Source organism: Eulemur rufifrons, chromosome 28, assembly GCF_041146395.1.
Source record: "Eulemur rufifrons isolate Redbay chromosome 28, OSU_ERuf_1, whole genome shotgun sequence".
Lineage (NCBI taxonomy): Eukaryota > Metazoa > Chordata > Mammalia > Primates > Lemuridae > Eulemur > Eulemur rufifrons.
The window spans coordinates 49,601,235-49,618,335 of NC_091010.1; the positions used below are offsets into that span (position 1 = coordinate 49,601,235).

Genomic DNA, 17,101 nt, shown 5'->3' on the forward strand with positions numbered 1-17,101 from the left:
TTCTGGGAGATATTTTCCTAACCCTTGGAATGTTTTGCCTGATAAGAGTGTCTTTGTATGCCTGAGATCTTGGACCATCCCCTACAATTTATGCTAATAATATGATTTATGGTGAACACCTATTTTTTTATGCATGGGGTCCTGAACCATGCTGTATCAATTTGACTTCTAGGCAGGTTCTAGGGGTCTATCTAATCAATCACATGGGTGCTGCATGCCTACTTGATTGACTCTCAATAGAAATCCTAGACACTAAAGCCTGGGTAAGCTTCCCTGGTTGGCAACACTTCACCCATGCCAAGAAATTCCTGGGAAGGGGCCAGGCACGGTGACTCACACCTGCAATCCTAGCACTCTGGGAGGCCGAGATGGGGGGATCACTTGAGCTCAGGAGTTGGAGACCAACCTGAACAAGATCAAGACCCCATCTCATTAAATAAATAAATAAAATTTAAAAAAAATTCTTGGGAGAATTAAGCACTATCCATGCAACTCCACCGGGAGAAGACAACTGGAAGTTTGTGCCTGGGTTTCCTGGATTCCCCTCTATATTCCTATTCCTTTTGTTATCTATCTATCTATTTATTTATTTGAGACAGAGTCTCACTCTGTCTCCCAGGATGGAGTGCAGTGATACAATCATAGCTCACTGTAACCTGGAATTCCTGGGCTCAAGTGATCTGGACCAGTTAGGACTCCAGGTGTACACCACCATGCCCAGCTAAGTTTATTTTTTTTGTGTGGAGACAGGGTTTCACCAAGTTGCCCAGGCTGATCTTGAACTCCTAGCCTGAAGAGATCCTCTCACCTTGGCTTCCCAGTGCTGGGATTACAGGCGAAAGCCACCATGCCCAGCTCCTTTTGCTGATTTTAATCTGGATCCTTTCACTGTAATAAACTATAACCATGAATATAACAGCTTTTCTGGGTCCTGCTGAGTCCTTCTAGTCAATCACTGAACCTGAAGGTGGCCTTAGGGATCCCAACTTAGATATGTTAACATGGTATAAGAATAAAAATACAGTCATCCCTCGGTATGTGTGGGGGGATTGGTTCCAGGACCCCCCACGAATACCAAAATCTGTGGATGCTCGGGTCCCCTGTATAAAATCATGCAATATTTGCATATAACCTATACACGTTCTCCTGTACACTTTAAATCATCTCCAGATATAATACCTAATACAATGTAAATGCTATGTAAACAGTTGTTCTACTTTATTTTTTGTTGTATTGTCTTTTTTGGTTTTTTCTCCAAATATTTTCAACTCAAAAGTTGGTTGAATCCACAGATACAGAGGATTGACTATATTAATTAATTTGTGCAAGAAATACTTAAGAGTCAATGAATTCTATACTTGCTATTCTACCCACTGTCAAAATTATCTATTATAATCAGTGAAGGTAAAGATGTTTATTAAAATCTATTTGATGGCAGCTTAACTAGGATTTGGACACTGTATCTCTAAAAGGGTTTTGGTTATTTTTTTAAAATTCACAGTAAACACTAATATTTCAAAATAGGTTAAAATAAATTTTTATTAAATGTTAGAAGAAATTTATATATAATTCACAAATTCTTTACAAAGAATTGCCAATCCTTGTCCACTTTTGTAATAATTCCTGTACAGATTTAGAAATTTTGCTGTGAAATATGGTCTACAAAACATTTCTTTAGAAAGCATCATAATGCTAATTTTAGGCAAAATAATGTTTAAAACTGAAATCTTTGCATGAAACTGAGCCAAAACACCCTTATTCTTTATCCCAGTGACCAAATAATGGTAAAATAAACATTAAACTGAGGAAACAATAAGTGTCGTGTAAATTCCTCAAATTCACTCAAAACATTTGATTACTTTCAGAATCAGTGCCATTACAAGGTATCAAAAATCATAGTACGTACTCAAATAAAATGAATGTTAATCAAATTAACATTCAAAGAATAAAGATATTGTCACAAAGAAGTACCCCTTATTGTAAGATATATTATAGAAGTCTTTTTACATTGAAGACTTATGGCAACAGCCATAAACCCTACAGAAGATAGTCTCCTCACACAGAATAATGATAATTCATCCATTTTAGAAGTGAATAACATCTTCTTAGTAGTGCTGCTGGTATAAAAAAAGATACAAATTCAAAATAAGCTGGCAACATACAAAAGTAGCCAATGGTTTTGGTCTTTGTCTAAGAGTACAGTCCCTAGTTTAACAAAGACTGGCTTTGAATCTCCCATTCAAAAGCACACTTCTTTTCCACAAGGACGACTGCCCAACTGATGCCATCCCAGAGAGCAGAATCCCAACCATAAACTTTAAAGGGATATGGCTTAACAAAGAAGAAAACAGTAACCAATTTACCGTATAGATGGGAAACAAAAATCAAAGTATTAAAAATCACAAGGAATTTTAAAATTCAACGTTTTGAAATTTTTCCCCTGAGCTATGGATGCTTTTTATATACAGTATCTAGTAAAACAGATGCATTCCATCATTTCAAGTTGTACTTATAAATGCTAAGATTCTTGGTGCTAAAAATAGATAAGTTATGTCTTGAACAGCATAAAGTGGTGGCGATTACGCGTTTCATGGAAATCTTTGGTGAGACGCAGTCCTGCAGAAGCCTCCTTACTTTGTTTCCCTCCTCACGATATAACTAGGATCTTCAGGTTATTTTCAGAGGAGAAACCACAAGACCATAATGAAGGACAAGCAGGCCATCCTGAAGAGAGGGGAAAAAAGAAACTTTGCAGTTCTTATCGGTTAGGTAAGTGATCAAGTCAAAGTTGGCTTATTTTGCGCAATCCAACACTAATGTGAAATTCTTTAATTTAAAGAGACTAAAGGGGCCAAGATAAATATACCTGCTTATTCACCAGACACTCCTTGTCAATGTGTCTTTTTAATGACTTTCAGGAGCCAATTCTGAAACTATTATGTAACCATAGTTAGCTAGGGTCATTTATGACTACACAGTTCTCCAAAAAGAACTAAAAGAGAAACACCTTTCCTTCTCCAGACTAGTTATTAGACTACTCAAGCACTGGGTTCTTCTAAAAAAGACTCAACTATCATAACGCATCATGGGTCTGTTTGACATGAAATGTTCATTTCCACATAAATGCAGCTTACTACTATTATAAGTGATGAAACTTTGAAACTCTTACCCTTTTAATGGAAGCATAAATTATATAATACATTTTACTTCCTCCTTACAGACTGTCCTCAGGGGTTGTTGGGTAACTAAACCCTATATTAAATGGTTCCAGATGATATGTTTCCAAATCTTTTTATCTGCTTTTGTGGGTTTCTGTCTCTTCTCTTGGTATCAGGTCTTAATTTTTTTTTTTTTTTTTTTTAAGACTAGTCAAGTGCAGTAGTGAGGAGGGAGGAAAGTAGTAGAACAAGGAGTTCAATCTGTAACTGACTGTGAACAATCAAGTGAGATAACTCACTACCTTCGGACCAGCCTGGTCTTAATTTTTTGTGCTCTTACCAAGGCTGCACCCAGCAAGCAATTCACCTTTCTAAGGTACTATTTCTAGTTTCCTATGGATGGGAAAAGTAGCTAAAAAGGAAGACACATTGGGAAATGTGCCATGGACCTGCTCCGAGCAACACAGGGAAGGGCTGGTAGCTCACATGTCTTGCATTTCCAATCCCCGTCTGGCTTTTACTCCCTCTTTTTGTTCTTTGCTAAGCTATTTCCATGGCTCCACGTCTTTATTTCTCATTCACTACTCAACTCACTGCAATCTGGCATCTGTTCCTGGCAACTCCACTGAAAATTCACCAGAATACTAGAAAAGGACTCACAAATTTCAAATGCCCACAAGGGCCAAGAAAGTAACATAAATGAATACGTGAGGTAGGTATGTGAGTCAATAGGGATGTTGAAGACCAATGGTAAACTAGAGAGGAGATGCCTACCCTAAAGAAATTTGAACTCAACATGGAATAGGTCAAATAAAGCAAAACCCCACACCATTTTTGGCCCATGGACCATCAGATTTGTTCTGGACTAATTAGGCTGATCAAAGTAAACAAATTTGTATTACAGGTTGAACACCCCAAATCTGAAAATAAAAAATCTGAAATGTTCCAAAATCAGAAACTTTTTGAGCACTAATGTGAGAGACACACACACACACACACACACACACACACTAAAAAAGAAAAGCTCATTGGTGCATTTCGGATTTCCGGATTTGAGATGTTCAACTGGTAAGTATATTGCAAATATTCGCAAATCCAAAAAATCTGAACTTTAAAACACTTCTGGTCTCAAACATTTTGGATAAAAGATACTCAATCTGTATAACACAAATAGAAGCCATTAACATTTTACCATGCATACAAATTACATTTTACATAATGTTAATTTTTGAATATAGTTATGTTTCAGAAATGAAAAGCATAATTTTGCAAAACAAATACATTGATATGCAAAGATAAAAAACTGAAATGGTTTACAAGCTGTTTCAAGATCTCAAAACTACTTTAATGCATGTACAAAATCACATTTTATGAAATGAGATAATTACTTATAGTTCAAATTCATATCTAGTTGTCTATTATTTTATATCTTAACATATATGCATATATAAATATTATCTATGTTTCTATTTAGATGTCTCCATTCATGCATTTATGGTCTTTTCTTTTTTTCCCCCTCACTCTGCCACCCAGGCTGGAATGCAGTGGCATAATCATAGCTCACTGCAACCTCAAACTCCTGAGTTCAAGCGATCCTCCCACCTCAGCCTCCCGAGTAGCTAGGACTATAGGAGCTCACCACCACGCCTGCCTAACTTTTTATTTTTTGTAGAGACAGCTTCTGTTGCCCAGGCTGGTCTCGAACTCCTGTCTCAAGCAATCCTTCTGCCCTGGCTTCCCCAAAGTGCTGGGATTATAGGCGTGAGCCACCAGGCCCAGCCAAGCTTAATTTTTGAAAAGAAAATAATCATTTTCTAAGATTTCTGAAATTTAATCTTATTAAAACATCAGGAAATGTTTTGCTAAAATCTCCAAATAGACTTTACTTAGTTAAGAAACAATTTTGTTTTTCTATTTTATGAAGATTCTTTTGAATTCTTTGCTACTAAAATGTAATCATCAGTAAGGAGCTCTATTTCTAAAAATGTGGAACAATAATCAAATAATCATCTGAAAAAGTATTCAGCTACCCACCCTTCTGTTAAGAGCCTGATCTTTTTTTTTTAAGAGCCTGAGCTCTAAGTTCATTTTTTTTCAATAGCAAATCCTGATTCTATCACTAACTAGCTGAGTGACCTTGGGCAGGATCCTTAACCTCTATATACCTGTTTCCTCATCTCTAAGATCCACTGATGGATACTGGAATTAGAGGGCAAAGTTTCAGCAGAAATAGGATATTTGCATAGTCATCAAGTATCTCCCCCCAAGATATTTATTAATTACAAAGAGAAAAAGCTCCCAGTACTAAAGCATATGTGATGTCATGTACTTCCTGATAGGATACACTGAGAAGGGCACATCACTTTTGTGGCATTATGACCTCAGTAAAGTCATGAGAAAACATCTGATAAATCCAAACTGAAGGACAGTCTATAAAATAACTGACCAGTACTGTTCAAAATTATCAAAGTCATGGAAGACAAGGAAGGACTGAGGAACTGGAAAAAGACAAGACACATGACAACTAAATATAATGGAATTCTGAATTTGGATCCTGGGACAGAAAAAGAACATTAATGGGAAAATAGCAAAATTCAAACGTTTGCAACTTAGTTAAAAGCATCGTTGCAGTGTTAATTTCTTAGTTGTGATGACTGCACTATGGTTATATAAGAGATTAATAGCTTGAAGACTCTTTTCACTGAGTCCTAACACCATCTCATTCTATCATCACTAAGCTGATTATATTGCAAAAATAATTACATTTCACACTACATCAAATCCTTTTTGAAAATATGAAACTGCTTCTCCATGGAAAAACCAGTCACATTTAGAAAGACAAAGATGGCTTAGCCCCCTCCCTTCTTTTTTTTTTTTTTTGAGACTGGGGCTTGCTATGTTGCCCAGATTGGTCTCAAGCCCCCGGGCTCTGCCCATCTCAGCCTCTGGAGTAGGCGGGACTAGAGGCATGCTAGGCATTCAACACAGTGCCCAGCTTCCCTCCCTTCTTTTTCAATCATACATAAAATACAAGTTAACAATGATAAACATTAAAAAAATGACAATTCTTAATCATTTTACTGTCAATTACCCCTGCTACACTGACAAACTGAATGCTATCACAATAACACAAGTATGCCTATAACTGAAGGATAATTATGACCTGTAATCTTACAGTACAGAACAACTGCCCTGGAGCCATACCTCCTTCCAATGCTCAATTAGATATAAGCTTTATTATCAAAGTTACAAAACTTGTGATCTCTTTAAGAAAGTCTAAGTACCATCACATAAACAGCTATGAAAACATGTTTACAGTAACTTATGCAACAATGGTAGTAGTGTTCCTGGGCTTTCATATTGGTTACACTGGAAACTGGGCTACTTATAGAGAATAAAAATTACTGGATGAAATCACAAAAAAAGTGTAAAAACATAGAAATTTAAAAATTTGTCACTTGACCAGCCTTAAAAAGAATTGTATAGAATGATATGTTAGTTTTATAAACTGAACTGATATTTGTTTGTTTGTTTGAGATAGGGTCTCATTCTGTTGCCCAGGCTAGAGTGCAGTGGCAACATCATAGCTCACTGCAACTTCAAATTCCTAACTCAATAGATTGTCCTGCCTCAGCCTTCTGAGTAGCTGGGACTATAGGTGTGTGCTACCATGCCAAGCTAATTTTTAAATTTCTTTTGTAGAGACAGGGTTTTGCCATGTTGCCCAGGCTTGTCTTGAACTCCTGGCCTTAGGGATTCTCCAGCCTCAGTCTCCCAAAGTGCTGGGATTACAGGCATGAGCCACCACACCTGACCTAAACTGGCTTTTAAAGACAAATAGTTTTAAATTTTTCAATGCATTGACTTTAGTTTAGTAGTATTATCTTTATATCAACTTTTTTTTTTTTTTTTGAGATAGAGTCTTGCTCTGTTGCCCACGCTAGAGTGCCGTGGCGTCAGCCTAGCTCACAGCAACCTCAAACTCCTGAGCTCAAGCGATCCTCCTGCCTCAGCCTCCCGTGTAGCTGGGACTACAGGCATGCGCCACCATGCCTGGCTAATTTTTTCTATATATTTTTAGTTGTCCAGCTAATTTCTTTCTATTTTTAGAAGCTAATTTCTTTCTATTTTTTGAGGTTGCTGTGAGCTAGGCTGATGCCACGGCACTCTAACCTGGGCAACAGAGTGAGACTCTGTGGCAAAAAAAAAAAAAAGACTGCCTACCCTCATAGAAAAATTATGAGGAATAAATAAGTTAATCTACGTAAACCATTTAGAATAGTGCCTGACACATAGTAAGCATTCAATAAATATTAGCTATAATTATTTATTTTTAGTCCAGGTAATTTTAAGAAAATTGTAGAATAAGGCCGGGCGCGGTGGCTCACGCCTGTAATCCTAGCACTCTGGGAGGCCGAGGTGGGCGGATCCTTTGAGCTCAGGAGTTCGAGACCAGCCTGAGCAAGAGCGAGACCCCATCTCTACTAAAAATAGAAAGAAATTATATGGACAGCTAAAAATATATATATACAAAAAATTAGCCGGGCATGGTGGCGCATGCCTGTAGTCCCAGCTACTCGGGAGGCTGAGACAGGAGGATCCCTTGAGCTCAGGAGTTTGAGGTTGCTGTGAGCTAGGCTGACGCCACGGCACTCACTCTAACCTGGGCAACAGAGTGAGACTCTGTCTCAAAAAAAAAAAAAAAAAAAAAAAAAAAAAAAAGAAAATTGTAGAATATTCAAGAAAACCTTATTGCTAACATGGAACTTCTTCCCTTCATTAAATAATTACTCTACTAGGCATAGGCATGATAAAACCTGAGACCTACCTGCATTGCTGCATCACCTATTGCACGTCGGATTTCCCTTAGAGTCTGATACCGTTCCAACAAGTGATCGCCACAGATGATATCTACCTACGGACAAATAAGAGAGCAACAGATTGCTTTCCTGCTTCAAAATATCATCTGAAGAAATGAAGGAAAAAACAACACAATTATTTCCAGACTAGACTTTGCTGTTTTATTTTAAACTGATTAAACACTCTCAAGAAGGTTTCAGAAACTTTTTAAGGTAACATGGGAAGAACATTAGAGGACACAGCAGGACAAGAGCACAGCATAACTGATACTAAAACGATTTCCTTGAATCTCCGAGAAGAAATTAAATCATGTTGGATGTATTCAGCGTAAGACAGCACAGGAAAGTACATATATATAAAGTTCTGTAATAAAATCATTAACAGGTATTAACGCATAAAAAGGCAATCTTTAGTTCAATTCTCTTATGAGGATTTTTCAAACAATGCCATATAAGTCAAAGTATAACACTGTCTTAAAGTATACACTAAAGAAATTGTTTTGTGGATGGAACAATCTTAAGGTCTTTCTAGCCCTTTAGTAATGTCGAAGCTCTAAGATATATCTACTTTTATATAGAATTCTCTAGAGAGAATACTGTTGTATATATATTAATACCACATTTTAATAAGAGTCCAGTATACTTACTTGCTGAGACAGAAATGCAAATCTTTAATCCCATTATCTTTCACTCAGTACTACTCCCTTCCCATTGCCTTAAAACAGGGTTAGAGTCTCAAAATCTTTATACTACTTAATTGGCTCCATCTCTTAACATCCCTATTTAGATTATGGTATGATATCACCTGACTCATCTTTCCCCTTTTCCTTTCTTCTCACATGCAATCAATTACAAAGTCCTATTGCTTCTTTCTTCATACCTTGAGTTCATATCATACCTTTCAACTGCTGCCCCTAGGCTTAAATCATTAAAACCACCTCCTAGCCAGACTTTCTACCTTCAAATTCTGTTTACTCCAGTAAATCCCATGCACTGTCAACACATATATGTCCCTAAAACCTTCAGCATGGTTGCGAAAGAACAGTAAAAGCAGTTACATTTAACTGAGCAGCCACTACGTAGGATACATTATGTATGTATTCGACATGTATCATCTATTCCTCACATTCCTATGAGCTAGGTACTACAATTTCCATTTTATAGATAGGGATACTGAGAGGTAAAGACATTAAACCTTCCTAAAGTCTTTGGTTGGGCATGGTAGCTAGCTCATGCCTGTAAACTCAGGACCTCGGGAAGCCGAGGTGGGGAAGGATCGTTTGAGGCCAGGGATTCATGACCAGCCTAGGCAACATAGTGAGACCCTGTCTCTATAAAAAATTTCAAAAATTATCCAGGTGTGGTGTTGTGTTCCTATAGTCCCAGCTACTCAGGAGGCTGGGGTAAGGGGATCGCTTGAACCTGGGAGATCAAGGCTGCAGTGAACTATGACGGTGCCACTGCACTCCAGCAGCCTGGGCACAGAGCAATATCTTATGTCACTGCCACCGCCCCCTCCCACCCTAAAGGGGCTAGTAAGTAGCAAAGTTCAGATCTGATATGTCCCAGGTCTAACTTTCTCCAAAGCCTAACTGCCATCTCAGTAGTGAGCAAACTTTTTCTATAAAGTGCCAGATAATAAATGATTTAGGCTTTGTGGGCCACAGGATCTCTGTCATATCTATTCAATGCAGCTATTATTGCACAGAAGCAGCCACAGTATGTCTGTGCTCCAATAAAATTTTATTTATAAAAACAGGTGGCAGGCTACATTTGGCCCATGGGTATGCCAACCCCTGTTCTATATCATAATGCTATATAATCTCAAATTAGTAACAGCTTTTGCATTTTACATTTACTACTTTTAAAATTGGCAGAGTGGTTCCTGAAGATCATATGAGGCAGAAAAAAATATTGGCAGAGCAGTATTTGCAAAATGACTTGAATGCAATGATATCAGATTTCACAAAACAGAATTTAAATCCATGAAAAATTAGAGAATTTGGAAACTATCATTATGTTTTGTTAAATATTCAGCAATCCAAAATCCATAATTTTTAGTGGGCTTCACATGGTATACATTTATGGTTTGATTACTATTTTTCTTTTCAACCTTGAATTTTTAAAATCTTGTGGGTTTTTCTGTTATTCAGTTTTGTTTTTACAAAAATGAGATCATGCCACATATACTGTCTTATAAATTCTTTTTTAAAAATTCTAAAACCTGGCCAGGCACAGTGGCTCACGCCTGTAATCTTAGTACTCTGGGAGGCTGAGGCGGGTGGATCACTTGAGGTCAGGAGTTCAAGACCAGCCTGAGCAAGAGTGAGACCCGGTCTCTACTAAAAATAGAAAGAAATGATTTGGACAGATAAAAATATATATAAAAGAAAATTAGCTGGGCATGGTGGCACATGCCTGTAGTCCCAGCTACTTGGGAGGCTGAGACAGAAGGATTGCTTAAGCCCAGGAGTTTGAGGTTGCTGTGAGCTAGGCTGACGCCATGGCACTCTAGCCGGGGCAACAGAGTGAGACTCTGTCTCAAAAAAAAAAAAAAAAAAAAAAAAAAATTCAAAACCTTAGTAAACCATGCACATGTTTTAGAGTGTATAGTAATAGCAGTATATAGTGTACAGTAATAGCAGATAGTGTTCCATTGTGTGAATGTATCATAATTTATATATCCATCCCCCTGATAAACATTTAAATTGTTAATAATTTTACATGAGGATTTTTAAAAGCTACCTCACTATAAATATTTCATAAATTACTTCAAAGAGAAAGTTAGTTCTTTGGTTTGAAGGTTCCCCAGATAATCCACATTTGGTAATTCACTAGAAAGACCACAAGATTCAGTATAAACACAGCTATGATTTATTGCAGTGTCACAGCCAGACCAGTAAGGGGAAAAGACAGGGTAGAGTCTGGAAAAATCCATACACAGACTTCATATCTTTGCTCTTCCAGGGTAGAAGGAGATACATCCAGCTTACTCCTTTCTCTAGCAGCAAAAATGCAGCCAAAATGTGCTATGTTTCTGCCTGGGGAAGCCTGTCTGAGGCTCAGAGTTTAGGGTTTTTACTGAGGGTTGGTCATGTGGGCATTCTCTACCTAGCAACTACCAAATTCCAGACTCCCAGCAGGTATTCATCACAGGCCCATTTTTTTGCATAGTCTAGACACAGTGAAATACCTTTATCAGTTAGGGAACTTGTCATATTAGTGTAGGGAACTTTCTGCAAGCCAAGTTCTTGGACGGCCGAGGGCCAACCGTGTAAACAAACAGACCCTTGTAAAGACAGCAGGCTCAGAGGCCAGGCGCGGTGGCTCACGCCTGTAATCCCAGTACTCTGGGAGGCCAAGGCGGGAGGATCACTTGAGATCAGGAGTTTGAGACTAGCCTCAGCAAGAGCAAGACCCTGTCTCTACTAAAAATAGAAAAAAATGAAATTAAAAATAGAAAAAATTAGCTGGACAAGATGGCGTGCACCTGTAGTCCCAGAACACATGATCTGTATTTTTAATATTTCAGAGTTGTCTTCCTTTTTTATTTTGATATGCCACAAATAACTTTACAGGTAGTTTGCCATTTAACAGTCCTCTGGTAATTATTCATCCTGCTAGTCAATAACCATATATGAAGGACACACATCTGTAAACAAAGCACACATTTCCTGTCTGAGACTAACTGGTTTAAAGAAAGTCAGCACAGCAGGCTCAAGTGACTGAGGGACACCAGCAATTTTATTCTGGTTACTGGTTAACCAGCTGAATGTTTTGTTCATATTCAAAGTAACTTGTAACTACTACTCTTAGATTTGGAAGGCTTCAACAACTTTAGTCACAAATTAATGGGTTTGCATATTTGATAATTCTCTGTTCCATTATTTTAACATTTTAGTAAAATAATAATTTATGAAAGTTACTAGCTATACAGTAGCTGAGAAGTAGAGGAATATTTACTTTGAGAGCCAAGACCTGACAGAGAAAATTAAAGGTTGAAATTTTATATCATTTTATTTCAAAACGCTAAAAGCCTTAAATTCTATGATATAAGCAAAAAAAAAAAAACCCACATTTTTACATAACCAAATCAACTTAGAAGTGATCTATTATACAACATGGTGACTACAGTTAATAATATATTGTATTTTTGAAAATTGCTGAGAAATTGTAAGTGTTCTCACCACAAAATATAAGTATGTGAGGTATGCTATGTTAATTAGCTCAATTTAGTCATTCCACAATGTATACATATTTCAAAACATCATGTTGTATGTGATAAATATAAACAAATTTTGTCAATTAAAAAATAATTAAATTTGGGGAAAACCCAAATAAACCAACTTAGAGCTTTGGCAATCAAATCTCTTAAATCATCAAATGTGATACTTACAAATGGTAATTGTGCTTTGATCAAAATCTAGCCACAGAGAAAGTAATCTATATTCTAGAGAGGGCCCTTCTGGGTATCATTTCTTAGATATTCTATATAATCAACGGCAAGACTTCTGACTTTTGCTTTAGAAATAATAGGCCATATGGGATCACTCACAATTCTTTGTCCAGGAGTTGCGATACAACTATCTGTTTCTTTTTTTTTTTTTTGAGACAGAGTCTCGCTTTGTTGCCCGGGCTAGAGTGAGTGCCGTGGCGTCAGTCTAGCTCACAGCAACCTCAAACTCCTGGGCTTAAGCAATCCTACCGCCTCAGCCTCCCGAGTAGCTGGGACTACAGGCATGCGCCACCATGCCCGGCTAATTTTTTGTATATATATATTTTAGTTGTCCATATAATTTCTTTCTATTTTTAGTAGAGACGGGGTCTCGCTCTTGCTTAGGCTGGTCTCGAACTCCTGACCTCGAGCGATCCACCCGCCTCGGCCTCCCAGAGTGCTAGGATTACAGGCGTGAGCCACCGCGCCCGGCCCAACTATCTGTTTCTAACCAAAGCCTAAGAATAACCTCAAGAATGTCGTGGCTACAAGGTAACAGATAAGTCATTTCCAGTTTTCAGTTGCCACGAGATATAGCCAACATATGTCAAGCTCAGTTAGAGTAGTCACATTTCATTAGATTTATTAAATAATATATATACGTTTTTGAGACAGAGTCTCACTCTGTTGACTGGGCTAGAGTACGGTGACATCATCATAGCTCACCAGCAAGCTCAAAACTCCTGGCTCAAGCGATTCTTCAGCCTCAGCCTCCCAAGTAGCTGAGACTACAGGCATGTGTCACCACACCTAATTTTTTTTTTATTTTTAGTAGAGATGGGGTCTCACTCTTGCTTAGGCTGGTCTCGAACTCTTTGCCTCAAGCAGTCCTCCCACCTTGGCCTTCCAGAGTATTAGGATTATAGGGATGAGCCACTGTACCCAGCCATAGTATACATATTTAGTACAAAATATGTATATTGGTACTAAAACATGAGTAAAACTTCAGCCATTGTTTTAATATACCTAATCATTTAATTGACAGCAAATACGGTATTTTAGATAAAAATTATTCTATAAAATTTTACACATTATGGAGAAAATCCAAAACTCCTTTTAAATTTGACTAATGAAAAAGCAAAACTATATAAATGTTTATTTTCACTAACTAGACCACATAACTAGAACTAGAGTCCCTATATTAGATAGATATTTCACTTTTCTAGGTGTCTTGAGCTCTCTTGTTATATTAAATCAAATGTCATTAAAGTTGGGAGTGTAAATCATTGTGTATCAATATTCAATTAGCATTCACAATGTTTCCAACATCATAATACAAAAGCTACTGCATGAAATCCTAGAGGCAGCTCTTTTTTCAAAGTGCTAAAGGTAGCCTCACAACTTTACCTGTCCTTTTACATACATGTACTGTACCTGACAGGCTGGATCAAGACCCATTTTTCTTCTGAGGAATTTTTCTACATGCCCAATAGTTGCTTCTCCAGAAACTCGAACAAACTTCTTTTCCAATGGCTATAAAAATAAATATAAAAACCATTTTCAGAATAAGTATACATATACACAAAGATCACGTAAACATTAAAGCAAATTTTATAGCAAAGATGATTCAATAGACTCTTGAAAAAAATTTACTATGAAATTTGAGTTAATAGTTTAAATATCAAAGAAGAAAAACAGAAATTCTGCTTAGCTTCCCCTTTCTGAAAAATATGTCGACAATTTTTTTTTTTTTTTTGAAACAGGGTCTTTCTCTGTCACCCAGGCTGCAATGCAGTGGCATGATCATTCCTACAATCTAGACAAAAAATGGCAAAGTTCTCACATTCTTTTAATGTGGGTATAGGAATGAATACCTCACAAAGGAAGGCAATCTCGCTAATGAGGAAACAGAGTAGTGCCCCATTGGAGGCCCCGGGAAGGTACCTCACTGCAAGTGGCACTGCCTGATCAGCGTGAGAATCCCATCAGGAGCCTTGAGAAGCTGCTATTTTGGATAAACTAAGTAGATGCCTGCCTGCCTGCCTGCCTGCCTGCTTGCCAGTGAATTTCTGAAAACCAGTTCCTGGAGTTTACCATCTCAATGGCAGGCTTCAGGTATATTAGCAGGAGATAATCCAATTTCCCTCACTTCTAAATTTTTAGTGAGTACCTCACTGAAACTGTTTAATCCAATCTAGCTAACATTATCAATAATGTAAGTTTTAAATCACCCAAAACAGAATTATAAGGTATGTCAATATGTAAGAGAAAAAGAATTTGTCTTGGCTTTCAAAACTAGGTTTCTCACATGGTTAACCTGAGTCTTCATAATTCATACTCACAAATTAACAGGGTGTTTTTCCCCCATAGAATTCAGACCCAGTTTTGTAGAAACTGATTTTGTTTATTAAGGCTACAAAATCAGTTCTCAGCTAGATGGTCAACTTGTTATTTTTTTCCATGATATCTAATAGCCTCTTACTATATGCAAATAAACAGGAAAAAAATTTCCAGATCCCAACTTCTTTGAAATTAAGTACACCAATCTTTCCTGCCATCTATAACACAAAAGGTTAATTTGATAAGAACATTGAAGTAAGCTAGTCTAAGATCTGTAGAGAGATTTTTTTTATTAATTTTCAATAAAAAGATAGTATCAACACATGATATATTTTACCTTGAAAAATATTTCTACCTCTGTCAAGTGAAAAGGCCTAGAAACACTGACTAACCCAGTAGCAAGGCAAAGCACATTATGATTTTGAAATACCAATAACCAATACCAATAACCAATACCATAACCAAAAGGAACTATGACCCCTTGAAAGAATGACTGATTCCATATCTGGGGCAAGAGATATACAAGATAAGCCTGGAATATCTTATCTTCCATCTTATTATAGCGTATCATATCTTGTCATAGTCTAGCCAGGCAGCTATCATAGACTGTGACAAGATAGGATAATTTGAACATCAATAAAGACAGTAACTGAAATGGATTACACATTGTGTTTAAATCCACATAATAAAGTAGAAAAAAAAGAAAAACCCTAATTGACCATGACTGGAGTATGCTAGTGAACCAAATCATTATTTTGAACTTGATAAATAAAGGGAAAGAATCAGCATTTATCCTGCTTTTACATACCACTGGTACAGTACATGAACCATACCACTGGTAAACAAATAGACAAAGAGAAGTTTCTCCTTATAGAACTATTTCATCTAATAAAAGAAGGAATGATAACATCATTTTTCAACCTGTAGTAAATCAGACTTAGACAACTGAGCAGCAACGGCTGCTAACATTACAAAGAGACACAGACAAAGACATTATATGCCTCCCGATGAATGAAAACACCACCACTTATGATGTATTCTTGCTCCTCCCAATCATACCTGTCTGACCAACACTTATATTTAACTACCAGTTTGTGACAAAGAGAGAAGACAAAAGAATATACTAAATTATTTCACAGAGATGCAACATCAAAACTCAATCTGTAGGAAACTACAAGACAAGTGATTCTGTTTTGTCAACAATGAATTATAAAAAAAAAAAAAGAAAAGAAATTTAAAGATCAACAAATAGCAATGTGTGAACTTTATTTGGATCCTGACTTAAAGTGTTTAAAAAAAAAAAAAAAAAAAAAAAAAACCCACACCATTCCATGGCTGATCAGATCCATTTTTTTAAGTGCCCTACAATTGAGATGATTAAAATTTTGAACACTAACCAAACATTTGATAAGAAATTATTCATTTTTTTCATTCCCCACCCCAACCTTTTGAAAAATGGCAAACTTACAAAGTAGTTGTAAGACTAGTATAATGAACACTCTGATGCCCTTTACTTAGTTTACCAACTGTTAACATATTACTGTATTTGCTTTATCTCTTCCTATGTATGGGTGTATATGTGTATGTGTTTTTTCTTGGACAACTTGACAGTTACTTACAGACAATGAACCATTTTACCTGAAATATATCAGCAGTATTTTCTCAGAATAAGGAATTCTCCTACATAACTACTATATAATTATCAGGAAACTTATAGAAGTATCCAGGAAATTTAACATTAATACAATGTATTAATAATTATCTAAATAAGTCCAAATTTCAAATTTTTCCAATTGTTCTAACAATGTCCTATATAAATTGTTCTTATTTCAACCTAGAATCTAAAGAAGGATCGCACATTACTTTTGGTTATCATGCCTCTGTAATCTCCTTTAGTCCAGAATAGTTCTGCCAACTTATTTTTATCTTTCATGAGGCTGCCATTTAGTGACTTTTTAAGATATGGTACATGGTCATTAAAAAAAAGAGAGACTGGGCCGGGCGCGGTGGCTCACGCCTGTAATCCTAGCACTCTGGGAGGCCGAGGCGGGTGGATCGCTCAAGGTCAGGAGTTCAAGACCAGCCTGAGCAAGAGCGAGACCCCGTCTCTAATAAAAATAGAAAGAAACTATATGGACAACTAAAATATATACAGAAAAATTTAGCCGGGCATGGTGGCACATGCCTGTAGTCCCAGCTACTCGGGAGGCTGAGGCAGTAGGATCGCTTAAGCCCAGGAGTTTGAGGTTGCTGTGAGCTAGGCTGACACCACGGCACTCACTCTAGCCAGGGCAACAAAGCAAGACTCT

The 17,101-nt window shown here is 37.0% G+C and overlaps 1 protein-coding gene across 2 annotated transcripts in view; it reads right to left on the minus strand.

The window, feature by feature from the left end:
• Positions 1-1,521: 1,521 nt before the first annotated feature.
• Positions 1,522-17,101, minus strand: part of PCGF6 (polycomb group ring finger 6) — a 28,478-nt gene continuing 12,898 nt past the window's right edge. For both annotated transcript variants that reach the window (XM_069460497.1, XM_069460496.1), the window contains 3 exons: positions 13,887-13,985; positions 7,987-8,073; positions 1,522-2,724 (listed from right to left, as the gene is read on the minus strand). In XM_069460497.1, coding sequence (XP_069316598.1) covers positions 2,668-2,724; positions 7,987-8,073; positions 13,887-13,985 — 243 coding nt within the window. In that variant the 3' untranslated portion in view covers positions 1,522-2,667. The remainder of the gene's footprint in view (positions 2,725-7,986; positions 8,074-13,886; positions 13,986-17,101) is intronic.